Source organism: Jaculus jaculus, chromosome 4 (genome assembly GCF_020740685.1).
Source record: "Jaculus jaculus isolate mJacJac1 chromosome 4, mJacJac1.mat.Y.cur, whole genome shotgun sequence".
Lineage (NCBI taxonomy): Eukaryota > Metazoa > Chordata > Mammalia > Rodentia > Dipodidae > Jaculus > Jaculus jaculus.
In genome coordinates, this window is record NC_059105.1 from 1,131,361 (window position 1) to 1,150,653 (window position 19,293).

The 19,293-nt window shown below is 51.7% G+C and overlaps 1 protein-coding gene across 1 annotated transcript in view; it reads right to left on the reverse strand.

Moving 5' to 3' along the window:
- The window catches only part of Crocc2 (ciliary rootlet coiled-coil, rootletin family member 2), a 68,807-nt gene extending 56,053 nt beyond the window's left edge, over positions 1-12,754 (reverse strand). The window contains exons 1-3 of the mRNA XM_045147934.1: positions 12,566-12,754; positions 737-887; positions 139-287 (exon numbers count right to left, since the gene is read on the reverse strand). Of these exons, the coding sequence (XP_045003869.1) occupies positions 139-287; positions 737-887; positions 12,566-12,643 (378 nt within the window). The 5' untranslated portion in view covers positions 12,644-12,754. The remainder of the gene's footprint in view (positions 1-138; positions 288-736; positions 888-12,565) is intronic.
- Positions 12,755-19,293: the final 6,539 nt, after the last annotated feature.

Below are 19,293 nucleotides of genomic sequence, written 5' to 3' on the forward strand. Positions count from 1 at the left end.
CTGTCCTGCTTTGCCTGATCACCTCTAGCCTCAGGTTCCCCTCAGCTGTCCAGTGTCCTGAGACTTGCTAATGGACCCACAGTTATGACCAGCAGTCTAGGTAGGTGATCCCTCATGAGGGTCAGGCTGTTCACTCACCCCCTGGCTGACCATGTGGCACTTGCTGGCCAGCTCCTCCCGCTCAGCATCTGCCTGGGCTAACAGGCCCTCCAGCCGAACCAGCTCTTCCTGCAGGAGCTCGCTCTCCTCTTGCGCATGGGTTGTGGCAGCTGGCGGGTGCTGTGGCCCTGCTGGTGCAGCGCTCAGGTCAGCCTGTGTGGCTGTGTGTCCTCTCATTGCTGGGCTTGTATCAACCTGGAAGTGGCTTCCACGGAGGGACTCACTTCCTTGTTTGTAATCAAGCATCCTCTGGTACACACTGCCTTTGGTACACATCTTTAACCCACTCAGACCCAAATCCAGGCTAAGTCTCAACCAATTAAAGCAAGTGTGTGGACTCTAGGCACCACCCAGCATGTCTAGGCTCTGTGCACTCGTGAGACTATTGCCTTAGGGTAGCAAGACCTCCTCATCCCCATAAGAAAGTGCTCATCGAAATCTGCAGTGGTGTTTCTCACTGCTCCTGGGGTTACCCCATGGGAGGGTGTGGTTGGAAAGGCAATGGTGAGACGGGACCAGAGAGGCAGCCAGGGCCACAGGCTCTTCTGAGGCTCCCTTGGTGCTTGAATACACTCACCTTGGGGCGGCTCATCACCCAGGCTGCTGGCCACGATCTGTCGGATGCGGGCAGGCACAGGGGTGGGTGAGGCATGCTGGCCTTCTCCACGCAGAGTCAGTGCTCGGTCTTCCCTGCTGGCCATGGGGCTCAGGATGGTGTCCTCCAACCTCTGAAAAACACCCAGACTTGTGATGCTATCAGGCCTTGGGCAACTTACAAGCACCCCACACAAACCTACTGGTATCAGTGGGGTCACCTCAAGGTGGAAAGGAGTCCTGCAGAGGGCAGGATGGGACTGCACTGTTCATCCAAGGTACATGTCTTTGTTTCCTTCCCCTCTTGTGGGGTGGGATTGTGCCTGACCCGGGCACTGCTCTGACAGTGATGAGAAAATGAGAGCAAGGCTGTGGCTGGGAGAATTCTGAGCTAAAGGCCTGCTCAGACTCAGGACCAGCACTCATTATACTGGCCCCTTCGGGGTACTGGGAACAGGTGCCTTTGCTTCTGTCTAAGACAGAAACCTTACCTTTTGGCCCACCTGGAGCAAGTGGACACACAGATAATCTTCACAGTGGGGATGAGAGAGAATTCTACACTTACTTAGTGATCATGGGTATATATGAAAAGAGGCTGATGAAAGGTAAAAGAACTGAGCTCCCCACTTCCCTTTCTGAAGGGTTCGTCCATTATGAGGGGTGTTTGGGGCTCTGAAAGAGCAAGAACAGGCCCTGGGTCACACAGGTGGAACCCAGGGCCATCAAGGTCATCTGAGTTTTCCTAATATGCTAGATTCTAGGAGCCAGCCTGAGCCTTTTCTCTCGGGCTACCTTCAAAGATCTGCTGTAAGTGGGCAGGTCCTGTGTGAATGAGCTGCCAGGGAGAAACCCAGAGAGGCCCAATGTCATAACAAAACCTGGGGTTGGACTGGTGAGATGATCAGAGACACAACCCTCCCTAAGGGTACCTGACAAGGAACTAAGCATTGTTAAATAATGTGAACATTAGGGATAGTTCTTTATTATAAGCACATGTTTACTTTTCCTTCAGATAGCCAAACTGCTGGGGGCTGGAAGATTTGACCCTTTGATAACTTTGATAACTCTTTTGTGCATGGTTGCCTGGAGCAGGGAGGGACCTGTTAACCAAGTATTGCCTTTCTTAGCAACAAGGCTGTATTGTCATTATGGTAACCAGGTCTTTTGAACACTTCATGAAAGCCTTCAGGAAACTGAATTCCAGCTGTGGGGAGGTTAAGCTGGGCTGCTAGAGCCACCACTGTCTCAGGCAGCTTGGCTCCAGTCAAGACTGGAGCATAACCTGCCTGGGGAACTTCAGTGCCCCCTGCACATTCTGCAGCTGGTCTCACTCCCGCCAAAGGGAGAGCACTGTCTCCAGTAACTCAACAGAAAGCCTCCAGTGGAACAGTATGAGGCCTGTGATTGGCCCTTATTTATTTATTTTTAAATTTTTCCAGGTAGGGTTTGGCTCTAGCCCAGGCTGACCTGGAATTCACTTTGTAGTCTCAGGCTGGCCTTGAACTCACAGTGATCTTCCTACTTCTGCCTCCTGAGGGCTGGATTCAAGGCAAAAGGCATGCACCCCCACACTGGGCTTGACCCTTATCTGAGGCCAATGACTGGTGGGACTTGGAGCTGTGCAGTGATTGGCGGGACTTTCAAACTGATCACAAGTGTGCCACGCCCCTTTTTTAGCTATATTAAGCTTTTCCTCTTTTCCTGGAGATCCTTTCCTGTATGTTGCACCCTGGTATTGAAACATTAGGACCAATAAAAAGCTTCTACTAAATGGTCTTTTGCCCATTTGTGGACTTTCTCCTGAGTAACACAGACTGAGTAGACAAGACTCTGGGGCCTCCAGTCCTGGCAGCAGCACCGAGGGGGTTGAAGTGTCCTAGGGACTCTCTAAGAGCTAAGGACCCTGCTTCTAAACCACTAAGCTCTAAGCTGAGGGTTGGGAGCTGCTGTGGTTTGAAGATAAAATGGCCCCCATAGGCTCATGTGTTTGAACATTTGGCCCCCAGTTTGAATGCTGGTAGCACTGTTTGGGGAGATTGCGGATGCTTTCAGAGGTGGGTCATGGCTGGGGGAAGTGGGGCACTGGGGTCTTGAGGATGTTCAGCTTGCTCCCCCTTGCTGCTCTTCATCTGCTCCCGGTCTGCCGATCTGATGAGCTGGCTTCTTGCTCCAGCTTTGCCTGCCCTGCCACGGTGGACTCAACCCTCGGGAACTGGAAGCCAAAGTAAGCTTTCTTTCCTTAAGTTGCTTCTGGTTGGTTATTTGTTTGCAGCAAAAAGGAACTAACTGACACGGAAGTGTTCAGAAGAGTAACTGAGGGTAGAAATTGCAAGAAGTTGGAAGGGTGACCAAGAGGCTTAGAATACGGAACACAAAAGGCAATGAAAAGCCAAAGGAAGAAGCCTGGACTATGGAGACTACAAGCCCTAGTCATCAGAAGAGTCCCGAGGAGCTACAAGGCTACAGAGCCAAAGGTCTAGATGCCCAGCACCGAGGAGCTAGAACACTAGTTGCTGGTACAGGCGCTTCTAGACCAGAGCAAGTCTCTGCCTTGAACACCTAAAGCAATGAGACCAACCTTGAAAGCATGGAGCCATGAGCCTCTTATCCCCAAGGGTTAGAGCTATAAGCCTCTGAGTTTGGAAGCTCAGTTTGTGAACCTCTGGAACTCAAGGCCATCAATACAAAGAGAAAAACTTCTTGTTCATTCATGGTTTCTACCTGAATAGAGCCAAAGAACCTCCAGCCAGCTGTTTGTAACACTGGGTACCTATAGATGGGTGTTGGGAACCTCAGATTCTGAGCAGCATTTTGCTGAGGAGGGTCAAGGGTCAGGGCTTGGGACAGAGACCTTGCCAAGGTGTAAGACTTATTCCCTACCAGCAGAAAACTTAATAGACATGGAAAGGCCAGACGAGACAAAATGATGAGGAAGAAGGAAGCCCACAGTGTCCTACCTGCCCTGTGCATTAAGAACTTGGGTGTGGGCTGGAGAGATGGCTTAGTGGTTAAGTGCTTGCCTGTAAGGCCTAAGGACCCCAGTTCGAGGCTTGATTCCCCAGGACCCACATTAACCAGATGCACAAAGGGCACACGTGTCTAGAGTTCCTTTGCAGTGGCTAGAGGCCCTGGCATGCCAATTCTCTATCTATCTGCCTCTTTCTCTCTCTTGTTGGTCACTCTCAAATAAATAAAAAACAAACAAACAAACAAAAAAAACTTGGGTGTGTCAGGCATGGTGGCACATGCCTTAAATCCCAGCACTTGGGAGACAGAGGGAGAAGGATCGCCGTGAGGCCACCCTGAGACTACATAGTGAATTCCTGCTCAGCCTGAGCTAGAGTGAGACTTTACCTTGGAACCCCCCCACCCTCCCAAAGAAAACAAACTTGGGTGAAAGCTGGAGGGATGGCTTAGCAGTTAAGGTGCTTGCTTGCAAAGCCAAAAGACCCGGGTTTGATTCCCCAGGACCCACATAAGCCAGATGCACAAGATGGTGTGTGTGGCTGCCATCTGTCTGCAGCGGCTCTCTCTCTCTCTCAAATAAATAAAAAAAATATTTTTAAAAATTGAAAAATAGAAAAGAGTATGGGTGAGCAAAGCTAGAAGCCTCTGGGAGATGATGTTTGTGGTCTGGGCTCTCCAGAGCAGCAGGCAGTTGCGCCTGCTCACCACCCCCTCCCCCAGCTTCTCCGGTTTAGAAGCCATTACTGGAGGACTGTCTCCCAGTTCTCTCCCACAGCAGTTCTCCTCAGACCTCCTTCCCCCCTTGGGTTCCAGTGGGTGACTACTCAGCAACCTCTCCACATCCATCTTCTCCCAGCCTTCACTGAAGATCTTTTCCACTGTAGATTCCTCCTGGTTCTGACCCACAGGCCTGGGCTAGTGTGGGAGGCTTCCTGGGTGCGCTGCAACTTCACACATGCCATCCTCCTTCCCACCTATCCCTCCTCCTGACCCCAGCAGGCTTCTTTTTACCCTGTGAATCCCAAGTGCTTCCTTGGAAATAGTATTTCATTTGGAACCCCCTGAACATACTGACTTCTCTCATCAGCTAGCTACAGACTGGAAAATCACTCCAATCCAGATTCTCCACCACCTGGGGGAGACCCTGGCTTGATCTCCAGCACCCCTGCACAGGGAAGGCTAAGACCTGGTTAATCTGCCTCTTCAGACAGAGCCCCAAGATTTGAGCTTCTCTTTGCTAGGTGGTCTTGAGAAATCCCTCATTCCACATACCCCAGAAGATCAGGTGGCCAGTAAAGAGCCTCCCTTGCAAGCAGTTCCATAGGTGAGGGGCAGAGCCTTGCTTGGTGGCCCTTCTGGACCCTGCTAGGCTCTGGGTGCCAATATCACTGAGACCTCTCCTGCCTTCCTAGAAAGAAAAACTGCTGGGAAAGCCCAGTCATTGCAGCCCAAAGCCTCTTGTTTTGCACAGAGGGAAATTGAGGCCCAGCAGGGCTGCAAGCAGCACCCCAAGCTCTTAAAGGCATCAAGCCGGCTCCACCCAGCGGCTCCCTCCAGGCCGGAAGGACCCTGCCTCCCCTTCTCCGCTCCCCCCAGCATCTGCGGCGCCACCCGCTAACGGGAAAGCAGCGGCGCAGCACAAACTTGACTCATTCCTAACGTTTACAGAGGGTCACTTATTAGCTCGGACGTCCCGAGAGGCGATGGGGGCGTAATGGGTTCCAGCTGTGGCCTGGTGCCTGCAGCGGGCGCCTCCCAGCCGCAGCGGGCGGGGCTGCCCTCCCCTCCCCCCTCCCCTGCCCTTCCCTCCCCCCTCCCCTGCCCTTCCCTCCCCCCTCCCCTGCTCTTCCCTGCCCCCTCCCCTGCCCTCCCTTCCCAGCCCTCCCTCCCCTCCCCTCCCCTCCCCTGCCCGCCCCTGCCCTCCCCTGCCCGCCCCTGCCCTCCCCTGCTGGGGCCCTGCTCGCGGGTGGCAAAGCCCGCCGCCGACACCCCAGCTTCGGATCCTCTGGGTCAAAAGGGACCCCCACGGTCACTCTCAGGAAAGACCCCAGACTCACAACGGATCTAGGCCATGTCTCAGCGCTCCTCAGGTCAACCGGGCGGTCACTGCTGGTGCAGCCAGATCCTGGCCCTGAAGGCTTTTGTTTGCGACCCTTGGGAGAGCCGGCGGGCCATCAGTGCCACCCGGCCCGAAGGTCTTTTGTCTTTGTGGAAGAGGACGCTTCCCCAGCTGGTGGGGCAGCCTGCTCTTCCTTGGGGTTAGTTGGGGTGTATGTCTCCATCAGTGAAGGTCAGCTGGAGTGTGAATTTCCTGGGAGGCCCTCTGGGCACCAGAGCCCCAGGGTCTGCGGTTTTGTGGAGGTTGGTTTTCAGGTGTGTTTTGGTGGGCAGCCGGGCAGAAGGGAGACTTGGCACAGGCTGCACCCCAGCACCTTCCCATGGGAATAGGAGCTGCTCAAATCTCACTTAGAAGTTAAGAGGCACTCCGACCCTGCTGGAATCAGGGACCCCACACACTTAGCTTTTGCACTTGCCTTGGACTTGCTGGACTGGGCAGTTTGAGGGCTACTGCTGAGCCCTGTTCTTTCATCTTCCCCCATTCTGGATCTTGACCTCAAATTTTTCAGGAAGGTGGTCCCAGAGATACTTGGTGATAGGGAAAGTAAGGCCAAGGGCAAGGTTTTGGTTCTCAAGGGGTGGAAGTTGTGGACGTTGGGCCTTTCCTACCTGTCCATAGTTCCCGTAAAAGGTCTGCCATGAGGCCAGTCTCCAGTCCAGGAGTCACCTCCTCCCACCCAAACAGCCACCAGTCGGGGAAGGGCATGGGCCTATTGGAACACAGCTGGGTCACTGGAACTGGGCAGGAGGAAGGAGGCCAGTGTGCTTCCTGCCCCCACCACAATGGCTTACTCCTAGGGCAAGACTTGAGTGGCATCTCATTACCACTCCTAGCACTGGGGGCCAAGCAGAGCTTGGCCCTATCTGAGGAACAGAAGCATGCAGTGCAGCCCTGGCCCAGCTGGGGGCTGGCCGGTACAGAAAGTGGTCCCACCAGGTGAGCACAGCACCCTCTTTCCAGGCTGCATGTAGAGGAGGGACAAACATGAAGCTTCTCCTAGGTCGCAACTGGGGAGATGGGGGCCAGTGTCCATTTCCCCAACCTTAATCAGGGACTACAAAGGTTTGCATGGGAAGTCCCCACTGTCCCCAGTGATCCCTCAGGGGACTCTCTGGAGCCTTCTCATAGGTCTGGCAGCAATGGCATATTCCTTTGGTCTTCATAAGACAGGGTCTTCATGTGGTCCCTTCATAGGAGGTAGAGACACAAATAAGGAGGCCCCAGTAAGGCAGGAATGGCGAATCACACATTAACAGCCAATTCATTACCTCTCCTTGCTCATGGTTATGGCCCAAATCCACCTAGGACTGCAAGGGACAAGACAAGTGGACAGTGTAGGGGCTGGTCCCCAGGGGAGATCAGGGTGGACTCAGAATAGGAACCTAGCAGCTTCTGGGGTGGAGGAAGGCTGGGCTCCTCAAAAGCTTCCAAGCAAGTAAGACAGCAGTAGGCCAGGCGGGGCATCAAGATCTCCATCTAGAATCGCTGAGAGAAGGGGTGCTCAGCAGGTGAGCCCACTGTAAGTTGAGCACAATGAGGACAGCAGAGCAGGGGCTGTGTGGTGCTGTGTGGACAGACTTTTGGCTTGGTCCTAGGTGCTAAGCTCCAACAGTGCCCCTGTGTGGCCCTGCCTGGCACTGCAGGAAGGTGCTGGTCTCAGCTTCTGCAAAGGAGGCTGGGCTCTGGGGCTCCGGGGCTGACCCCTGAGACCCGGGACAGTGTGAGTTGAGGCAGGTCGGGTGGGTTGAGGCTGCTTTCCAGACTAGACACTTTTATCTTGACCCACATGGGACTCTGCCTTCTTCCTGAGTGGGGAAGGCAGGGCAAATTTAGGACTGCTCACAAAAGCCTGTTAGGACTGGAACCTACCTCTGAACCCTCAAATGCCCATGGGGGTGGTAGTTACTGGACAGCTATCTCGCTAGCCATTCGCCTGCCCTGTGTGTACCCTACTGAATGTCCATGGCTCTCCTGTACCCCTTCCCCTAGGGGAACTGGCCTTGCTTAGAGGAGGCCCAGCTAGAGGCACAAGGTTGAGGACAGGCCCCCAGCCCAGCCTCCGACAAGCTGGGCCGCACAGCTCCTTCACTTGGCTTCCGTGTTCCTTTCAAGCTGGGGCCTGGGAATCGTCCTAGAGGCAGGCGCATGCTTCTTGTGGGTGACAATTTGTTTCTCTACTAATAGTAAATCCAGGACTTCTAAAGTCAACAGGAGACTAGGCACTGGAGCGTGGACTACAGATGAAGGGGACAACGTCTTGTTTGCCCCTGTGCCTCCAGCCTCAGCACAATGGTTGGCACACACACACAGGCTCAGATGCATTCCCAAAACAAATAACTGAAGACCCAGCTGGAGCAGTCAAAGGTATGAATCACTAACTGCAAAATGACTCATACAGGGAATGCTCAGGAAAGTGAGGGTGCCATTTGTCTTGTCTGCTCCTGTGTCCCCATACTCACACAGGCTTCCCAGGAAGGTAAGCACCCTCCAGAGGTATGAAAATAAATGTCCAGAATAAAACAGATGGAGTGAGGAGTGAGGAGAGTCGAGGGAGCCAGGTGTGTGGGGGAAACTAGTGCCCATTGGCAAGCCTGGAGTGTCCCATTGGCCGATAGGGCCAATCCTTGGACCATGGGCAGGGAGAACCCATCCAGTCAATGTGGACACATGGCCAGGAAGACAAAGATGGCCAGCTTGTCCTTCCCCAGCTGCTTGTGATTGGCACTGTAGCTAGGCCATTCCCCAACCCCTTACAGCTCCTGTCCCTGCTGGCCTTGTACTCCTGGGCCCTTGTACCATTGTGCCCTGGAGTGAGATGTGGCCTTGAAGGTGAGTGTGAGATGGATGGCTGGGGCCTTGTGGAGCTCCCAGAAGACGAGGGCAGGGTGAGAGCCCTGTAGCTTTCAGCCCGCCCCGAGGCCTCTGGAAATCCTGGAACTGCTTCTATCACCAGTGAACTAACCAGTAGTGCCTGCAGAATAGACCTCCCAAAAAACCCAGAGCAAGGGACTCAGAGTAGAGGCAGAGAATGGGAGGGAGGGGCACCCCAACAGGGCACTTCAGCTCTACACCCCTCCTTACACCATATCACTTCCATGTGGCTGTGCCTGAGGATGCACTTTAAACCAGGAAAGTGGCTTTCTGAGTTCTTCAAGCTGTTCTTGCAGATCACTGAGGGGGGAAGTCACAGGGACCACGGATTTAGTTGGCCACTCAGAGGTGATGGCTTTTGAAGTAGTTCATCCTGTGAGGCTGAGCCCTAGCCTAGGCACAAAGTGGGCATGGCTGGTATGGGAAGAAACTGATTTGCACATCCACCAGGTGATCTAGAGATTAGGAGCCTTAGTTGTTGAGAAACCTCCACACCTTTGGTGTCAGGAGTGGTATGAGTGAAAATAGTTCCTATCACTAATGTCTTGCTTAAAGAAAATTGAGTGTATTTAAAGAAGAAGGTGGGAACATAAAATGGTAGAGAATGGCTGGCCATTCCTCCAAAGACTCAATTATAGAACTACCATTGGATCCCACAATTCCTCTTCTGGGAATACACCCCATAAAAATTAAATCAGAGACCTAGCAGTAGGGTGTACACCATATTGACAGCATTGCTCACAGTGGTCAACAGGTGGAAGCAGTCTGAGAGTCCACTGAGGGTTGTCTGCTCCATCCACAAAATGGCATGCCACTCAGCCTTAGAAAGGAAGGAAACTGTGACACTTGCTACAGCATGCATGGACCTTGAAGACACTATGCTAAGTGACACAAGCCAATTACAGAAGACAACTATCATACCACTTCATCTGCAAGATTCCTAGAACTGCCCAATCCACAGAAAGCAGAATGGTGGTAGTCAGGGGCTGGGGAGAGAGACTGGAAGCTGGTGTTTGAATTAGGGTGATGGTTGAGCATCTTAGGGTTCTGGAGATGGGTAGTGGGGATGGTCACAGAATGACTTGTAATAGTCACTGAACTGTACTTAAAATAAATTTATTTTATTTTTGTTTATTTATGGGGGTGGAGAATGGACATGCCAGAGCCTCTAGCCATGCAAACAAACTCCAGATGCATGCATCACCATGTACATCTGGCTTACGTAGGTTCTGGGGAATTGAACTTGGGTCCTTAGGCTTCACAGGCAAGAGCCTTAACCACCGAGCAATTGTTCCAGCCCTAAAATAAATTTTATGTTACATAATTTTACTGAAATTTTAAAAGTGAGAAGATAGAAAAAGAGCTAAAAATCAGTGAGACATGTCCATGGCTCAAAAAATTATATGAAAAATGTGATAAAAGTAAAGATAAATATGTAAGTTAATGAAATGAAAGAGAAAATAATATAAAGAAGATGGATAAGTTATCAGCAACAGAGATGAAGTCTCTCAGGGTGGTTAGCCCAGGACTTTCTCAAATTTCTACAGAATGTCTCAATTCTAGACACTGCTCTAGATTCCTCAGCAGGCAGGGACAACTGGCCCCCATGCCTCAGGTTCTGCAGGTTACAAAGACAAGCCTGTGGGTCACCAGCCCCATCCATGTCCTGCTGCCGTAATGAGGCTGGCCTTGTACAATGGCAGATAAGTCAGTTCAGTGTTGGAGTCATATTCTAACATGGTGAAAGCCACCGTGGTGAGCATGTCACAGGAGGGGCAAGTGCATGGACATGGAGAGAAGGAGTCACTTGCTCAGGAGTCATGCTTTCCTGTTTTTTTTTTTTTAAGAAAAAAAACTTTCTCTGGAAGGAACTAGGGTCCTGAGAAAACTAATAAGGCCTTCTGAGGACAGCATCCCATGAACTAAACACCTTCCACCACCTCATCACCATCAGCCCTAGGCTTCCAACTTGCAAAACCTCAGGGGCACACTCAAACCACATCCAAACCATAGCAACAGCTTTTGCCAATAAATGTGAAAATTTGTAATGGAAACATTCCCAGAAATCAGAACTTAACCCAAAAAAAACATGCTGGAAAATCCCATGGTGTTAAAGCAACTGAGTCAAGAATGGGCAATCTTCCCACTGGTTCTCTGCCACCTGCCTCAGCTGTGCCATCAGTTCTAGATCTGGAGGGAGGGCCCCTCCCATTGCAAAGTGAATCCCAATTTCATATGTAATTTGAGGGGTCTCTGAACTCACCAGCCCCAATGTATTCCTGAAGTAGCAAGCTCAAGTCCCAAACTTGCCTCTTCTTTCTAGTTCAAGCCCTTAGGAAACCTGGGGTTCTAGGTCCCTGGATCACTGTGCAGTTTTTTTGTTTTTTGTTTTGGCGGGGGAGTGGAGTCCAGACAAGATGAGAAAAGGATAGTTCTGGCCAGAGGAAAAGGAATGTCAAGGTCTCTGTAGTCATGCGGGCAGGTTGATATCAGAGCCCACACTCCTGGTGATGTAGGAGGTTTCCTCCACTCAAGCCCTGCCCTTCCCTGGGCTCTGCAGTTCCTCCTCTGCAGACAGAGGGCTGGAGGCCCCCTGCAGTCCTGCCTGAAGTCTGGATGGAGATAACTGGGCATTTCTTGGCGCCCGCCTGCTGCTTGCTCACCTGGTATAATTGCATCCAGGTCTCAATCAGTGCTATGCAAATAACAGGTGTGGCTGGCAGGCAGAGCCAACCTAGCTGGGCTCGTCATAGCATTCAGAAAAAAAATTCACAGAGACAGTGGGCCTGCGGGAGCTCCCAAACACTTATGTCCAGGGGTGTTGGCATCACCCTCAAATCTGCTGGCAAGCACAAAGCCACTGGTTTCTACCCTTGATCTCAAAGAGAATAATCAAGTCCTCATAAGGAGATATGAGGCTCAAATGGACACCAGTCTGTGAGCATCTTGCAACCTGTGGTTGGTTGATCCTCTCTCCCCGAATCCATCATTCACCAGCCCCACTCTCAGAGCTCAGCTGAGACCCCTTCGGGGTTGGACAGAGTGGCCTTCCAGGTGAAAGTCCCTTCCCAGGATACTGTCCTGTTGTATTGCTTGACTTACCCACTCTGCTGCCCATATATGGGCCTCTGTGTGGGTGAGTGCAATGATGCTACCATGTCATCGAGCCACCTGGCACCACCTGTGGGTTGTTACTCTTCACAGGGGACCTGTATGTATTGTTTACCCAAGGCCACGTCAACTCCCCTGCAGCATGGTTTCAAGGGTCTGGGAGCTGAGTTAATGAACAACTCTGTGTTAGGAGGTCCATCCAGGGTGTGCTGGGAACCCCAAGGGGCTGCCTTGCTTGGCTCTGGTGGCTGGATGGCAATGCAGGGGAAGCAGGGTGTGCAAGGCACAGGAGGAAGGACAACGGGACTGGGCAGTAAGTGGGCTTTGAGGGTAAGGAGTGGTGGAGGGTTGAGGGACATGAAAGATATTTCTGTCATTATTATTTTGCAGACAGGTACCCTGATGGCAGAGTGGAAGAATGGGATACTGTTCAATGGCAGCCCCTCCTGGGAAGTCCAGCTGCTCCCACACCTGACCACAAAGAGAACAGTGGAGGTACCCAGAATTTCAGTGCAGAGAGCTGTCTCTCCCACCCTATCATGCCGGCTGCAAGCCCATGGCTCCAGCAGGGAGCAGGGAAGGCCCATCAAGTGGCCTGCTGTTCCACTGCATGAGCCTGGTCTTAGGTGGCAGGTTCTCCTAGGAGTTGAAAGTACAGCCCCACCCTCCTGTGTGCAGCATCTTGTCTAAAGTGCTCTCAGAACCTCCTCTTCAGAGGGCCTGGAGGGCAGCCACTTCACTAACCTGGATCACAGTGTCCAGCCCCAGCTGGAGTTGCTCAGTGGTGTCCCCATCACCAGGATTGCTGGAGGTAGAGCTCATTGTGGGCCAGGACACTGGATCTCAGAGAAGCGGGACCTGGGTTCCTTAAGGAGTCTCCTCTTGGGACCCTAGCCGGCCAGGACCTTCCTTGGTGTGCCTTCCCACTTCTGTGCAGCACCTGGCGCCACTGTCTTGGTCCTGCTGTGTTGAATTCATCTGAACCAAGGCTCCTAGCTGCCCAGATTCGGTTGGTGAGACCACATGGCAAACAAGCTCATGGGCGTTGCTAGGGCCGCCAGGACGCTGAGGGCTGGGTTTCCCTGGAAACAGGAGTACAGGATTTGTTATGGGGGCTAGGAAACACTGTTGGCAGAAGCTGTTTCCCTGGATACATGGAGTGAAGCTGTCCTGAGGGAGGGGCTGGCCTCACCCCAGACCCTCTTTCATTCTTGGAAGGGCTGTTAGCTTGCTGACCACACCTGGGAGTAAAGAATGCAGGCCCGGGCTGGGTGTGGTGGCACACGCCTTTAATCCCAGCACTAGGGAGGCAGCGGTAGGAGGATTGCCATGAGTTCAAGGCCATCTTGAGACTACATAGTGACTAGAATGAGATCCTACCTCGGAAAAAAAAAAAGAATGCGGCCTCACTTTATCCAGTCACAAACATTACTCAAAAAACTGAGTAATCTATACAGTGTGATGCATATCACACATGGTGGTCTGAAGACTGAGGAGGGGGAAGCCACCTTCCTAAGGAACAAAGGAGGTCCTGTCTTCTCTGTTCATCCCCCTGGAACCTTGCAGGCCATGTGCCCCAGTAGCACATTCCATCCTGGCCACACAGAGTTGCATTTCTACCCACTTGACCTACACAGGGTGGTGTGAGGGAGCCAGGTGCCGCCTAGCATAATGGGGAGAGCTTAGGTCCTCATCCCAAAGCAGGGTGTCTCCATGAGTGTGGACATAGGAGGGAAGCATGCATTCTGGCCACCCCCCACCCCTACACTGGCTGCTATGTTCCAGCCTGGGCCTCTTGGGATCTGGGGCCTGGGTCTGTCACCTAGGGGCCATGATGCCTGTGCCCCATCCCACCCTACAGTTCCCTTTAGGGGCTTCTCATTCCAGGCCAGGACTCCCCTGTATCCAATGAAGTGTACCCACTCCTCTTGTGAAGTAGGCCTGTCAGGGAACTAACTCAATGGATGGGGTATATTTTCTCTTTCTCTCTCTCTTTCCTGGATTCAGTCAAGAAGACTGGGAGAAGGCCTGCCTAGTAAGGTGAGAAGCAACCAGTGAATGTGGATGCTTGTTGGGTTGATAGTGGCTAGATGGGGCCCAAGGCCACTTCTCAAGACCTGGAATTCAGGAAGAGGGGGTGTCTTTGCTCACAGGAAGGGTTTCACAGAAACCTATGCTGTGTTGTTCCAGAGTCCTCCAGAGCTTCTGCTTACCCCATTCCTGAGAGGACTGCTGCTAAGGTACCCCACACAGGGACAGCCAGGCTTTAGGTGGACACTGTCTCATTAAGCATCCCGGGTTGAAATTCCCAGGGGGTGGGGAGTGGCTGGTCAGTCCCTCCCACTCCAGGGCTGTTGGGCCAGCAAGGCATCTGGCTTTAATTTCAGATACCAGAGGTCCCAGTAATTGTCAGGATCACTCCCTGGCAGCTCCTCAGCCTCTCAGAAGTCCCTGTGGACATGAAGGGTCCATCCGTGGGGCCTTAGCTAAAGACTGAGCCCAAGGAGTTTAAGGAAAGAGGAGGAGGGGCAGGCCAGGGTGCCCTGCTGGGCTTGCAGATTGTAACCTTGCCCTGGGGTGAGGGTTTCTTTGGGTTCATGTGGGGAAGTGGGCATTGATATGGAGCTGCAGGCACAGGGATAACCACCTGGTAGACCGTTGCCAGATACAAGTCTAAGTTCAGAGATGACCTGGAGGCCTCTGCATGGCCATGGGTAGGTAGAGGTGGGAGGCTTCCATGGATTCCTCTGACCTGAAGACTTGTGCACAAGCCAAAGGCAATGTCACTGGGTCTAGCCAGGTAGTAGTCAGTCCCACACCTGGACAGGGAATAGGGGTAGGGTCTCGCTTAAGGGCTGAGAACTTCTCTGACTACCTAGTTGCCCTAGTGGCAAGGTTGAAAGTAATGGTGGATGTAGACAGCTCCACATTGCTCAGATGAACTTCCAAACCAAACGCAGTTTATGGGAGGAAGGAGTTTATTTGAGGCTTACAGAATCAGGGGACATTCCACAATGCAGAAGCTGGCTCCCATTCATGAATCCAGACAGAGAGAGACACCACCAAACAGCCAGGACCACAAGCAAGCACAAACAGGGAGCAGCACAGTGGGGCCAGGCAGAGATCAAACCGCTCTGCATACCTTTGCCTTGGAAATAAGATCTGTGTCCAGTAACGCCTTGGGGCTGGACACCACGATCCATCCCCGATGATGCCTCCTCCAGCCAGGCAGTTGGAGACAAGCTTAAAAAATACACCTGAGTTTATTGGGGGACATACATTTAAAGTACCACAGTGGAGTACCCTAATATTTGAGCCATAGTATTATTGGCCACCTCCACCATGGCCCGGAGGTGGTAGCTTGTCCTGGCCACTCTTTGGGTCCTTTATTAAGCAACAGGGAAGTAGAGTTACCCAGAGAGAAAGAGCTTCTGGGAGAGTCCTGGCAACATGAAAGTTGGTCCCCATATGGAACTCCCTGCTTCAAGGTCAATCCTCTTCACCTCCCCATTCAGGTCCTGGGGTACCTCTTCGCCAACTAATATCCCACCAGTGGGTTCTCCTGTTGTCTTCTGAAAGCCCCTTGGTATCATGTCTTTAATTCAACCCTCTGGCCATGCAGAGGAGCCCACGGCCTCTCTTGCATTGACTCTGACTACTAGGTCCAGCCTGTGACTTCTGGGCTGTTTGAGTACAAGGAGACCCTTGGGGCAAGCCCACATTGTTTTGGAATGAGTGAAGGGTATGATAGAGGTCATCTCTGGGTGGAGGTGCCACTGTGGGATGGCCATGGGGCTCAGGGAGGATTCTGGCCAGTCTTGACTCTCTTCCTAACTCTGGGCTGCACTCCTGACTGCTGAACCCCAAGCTTCCTGCCCTGAGGTTTGGGGAATGAGCTTCATTTGCAGTTGTAGAGGGCATGATCTGGCCCCACAGTCCACCTTCCAGCCAGCTTGAGACCACCTCTTTCCCTGTCCATGGCCATCTTCCCAGTAGGCTGTCCAATAGTAACACCTATGTGAAGGATATTTCATTGTTCCTTGCTGGGAATAGCTTTGGGACATGTCAGATCCTAGATTTCCAGCTCCTGGGGGACAATTCATAGCCATGGAAGCACTGAGCCTAGGGATCATGTGGACAGTATGACAGCCTCAGGCATGGACAGGCATAGACACACTGACAGCAGTGGGAGGTCAGTCCTGGCACTACTAAGTTCTGATTGGATCTGAACTGATGCTCAAGCTGGATCCAAAACAACACTGTGACTCCACACAAGTACAGTGTACACAGCCCACATCCTGCAGGGCATGCACTTTGGATAAAGCCCAAAGGTCTGTGACCCAGGTCAGTCAAGCTATAGCAGCCTTCATGAGCCACTCTCCATGAGCAATGGCCACCTGTGGACCTGTGCAATCAGTCCAAGTGCAGTCCACCCTGTCCCCAGGGCACAGAGTCACAAAAGGAACAGAGATGACCACAGACAGGCAGATTCTAGAGCCATTCTGGCCAGACAGGTTACCCTGGGGCCTCAAAGCCAAGACGGAGTACTACATTCCTTTGTGCCCTCCACCCTCTGTCCAAGAATTGTCCCTCGCATGAACTGTGCTCAGGGGACATGTCAGGGCCACTTTAAGGCTAAGCAGCACCATCCTCATTCCCGGCTTTTGAGTGAGGCCAAGGGCTGGGGTGAGGCCACCAGTACCTGGCCTCACACAGGAAGTACATAACCATGCCTTTCACGGGGACTTCATAGTCTTTCCCTCTCCAGGAGGGTTGGGGTCAGGGTAGCAAATTATGGTATTCATGGGATGGTATGAAGGGAAGAGATGGCTCAGTGGATAAACCACTTGCCACAGAAGTGTGAGTTCCTGAATTTGGATATTCAGAACCCATTTAAATCCAGCAGCAGTAGTGCATGTAATCCCAACATAGCTAGGGTGAGAAGGAGACAGAATCAGGGTAATCACCCAGAAGCTCCGGGGCCAGCTAGCTAGTGAGCACAGCAGTGCACGAGAGACCCTGTCACAAAGCAAGGCGAAAGATGAGGACTGAGACCTGAAGTTGTCCTCTGACCTCCACATGTGAACAGGCACTCACCCGAAGCAGAGGAGGCTCTCACCCTCCACCCACCCAGTGTCCACTTAGCATGTTCAGAGGGTGGCTTGTATATGGTTTTGGGGAGTGACTCCTGGGGTGACCCTAGGACTCTATCCTCTGCATCCTGCTCTCGGGGTATTGTGGTGGAACACCAGGGTACAGGCAGGAAAGGGGCCAGGAGAGTGGTTCTGTCTGCAGTGAAAAGTCTGTTAGAACCAATATGGAAGAGCTGAAATAATATGACCCTCAAGAGGAAGCAAATGGTGACTTCCTTGATATAAACACAGATCCAACAACAATTAGTTAAACTGAACTTCATTAAAATTAAAAATTTTCATGCTAATGCAAATGAAAAGACAACCCACAGACTATTATGTGAGAAAATATTTGCAAATCACCTATCTGAATAGGATTAAAATCCAGAACATGTAAAGAATTCCTACAACTCAGTAACATAGTTCAAAACATGAGCCAAGCGCTGGAGAGATGGCTTAGCGGTTAAGCGCTTGCCTGTGAAGCCAAAGGACCCTGGTTTGAGGCTCGATTCCCCAGGACCCGAGTTAAGCCAGATGCACAAGGGGGCGCACACGTCTGGAGTTCGTTTGCAGTGGCTGGAGGCCCTGGCGCGCCCATTCTCTCTGTTTCTCTGCCTCTTCCTCTCTCTGTCTGTCGCTCTCAAATAAATAAATAAAAATAAAATATATTAAAAAAATTAAAAAAAAAACATGAGCCAAGCACCACAAATGGCCAAAAAGCTCACCAGAAGCTTGACAAGACTAAGGAGACACACTTCACACCCATCAGGATGGCTGCTCTCTAGCAGGTAGAAAAAGTGCTGGTGAGGACATGGAGAAACTAGAGGCCTCACACACTGCTGGTTGGAATGAGAGATGTAAACTGCTTGACAAACAGTGTTTTAATTCCCCCCAAATTGAACACATAATGCCCCACACGCCAGCCATTCCACTCCTGGGCATGTACCCAGGAGAGCAGAAAGCAGGGACAGAAGAGATACTTGGCTGCTCATGCTTGTAGACTTGGGTGTCTGCTCACAGATGAATCAGTAAGCAACATAAGGCCTGTCCTGAGTCCAGAGGAGAAAAGTCTGACCTGCCACAGCCTGGATGGACCCTGAGGGCGGGGCTGAGCGAGATGAGCCAATCGCAGCAAGAAACATTGAGAGATTTCATCTATACAAGGTTCTTAGAGCTGCTGGATCTAGAGACAAAAAGTAAAGAGGGGGTGCCAGGGTCTGGGAGTTTGCATTTGGAGGACGGAGTTTCAATTTGAGATGAAAGAATGCCGGGGGCAGGGAGCCAGGGCTGCCTGCATAATGTGGACTTTCAAAAATATTTTATTTAGGGCTGGAGAGATGGTTTAATGGTTAGGGTGCTTTCCTGCAAAGCCAAAGGACCCAGATTCAACTCCCAGGACCCACATAAGCCAGATGCACAAGGGGGCACGTGCATCTGGAGTTTCTTTGCAGTAGCTGGAGGTCTTGGTGTGCCCATTCTCTATCTTTTTCTCTCTCTCTACCTGCCTACTTCTGTCTCTCTCTCAAATAAACAAAAATAAATAAAATATTTTATTTATTTATTAATTTGACAGAGAGGAAGAGAGAGAGCCAGATATTATATGGTTATGTGGAGAGAGAGAGAATGGGTATACCAGGGCTTCTAGCCACTGCAAACAAACTCCAGGTGCATTTGCCCCTTGTGAATCTGGCTACATGGGTACTGGAGAATTGAACCTGAGTCCTTAGGCTTCTCAGACAAGCACCTGTCAAATAAATAAATAAATAAATAAATATTGGTTAAATTGTAAATGCTCTTATGATTATTTACCACAATAAAACCCCTACGCAAGCCCAAACATTTTATATATATGCACATGGGAGCAAAGGGAGACAGCTGAAGCTACTCACAGTTCCAGATGGGGTTCTCTTGTGATCTGGGATGACCAAATGGTCCTGAGATGGGCAGAGCATATGGCTGTGTGTCCATGTGACTTAAGCTGGGGTTCACCTAGCCAGAGAGAACATCTCCCCACACTACCCTTCTGTTTTACTCCTGTGCTGAGGCCTTTCCCATATCAAAAGAGACAGGCAGAGCTCCATGGGGCAGGGGGACACAGGGAGAACTTTCTGAGGAAGGCAAGGGAAGAGATGGAGTTACCAAGGAAACCATAGTCACCAGAGATGGAAGAGGTGCTCAGTGTTACCTGGAGCCTGTGGAGGGAGCTCAGCTATGGCACCTCATACTGGGGCTTTTGCCCTTTGTGCTATGGAAGCCTTTGTGGAGAACTGGTATTCTAGGGAACTTTGCACTGGGACTCTGAACAACATTGGCCTGGAGTTTACCACCCCCAGGCCATGT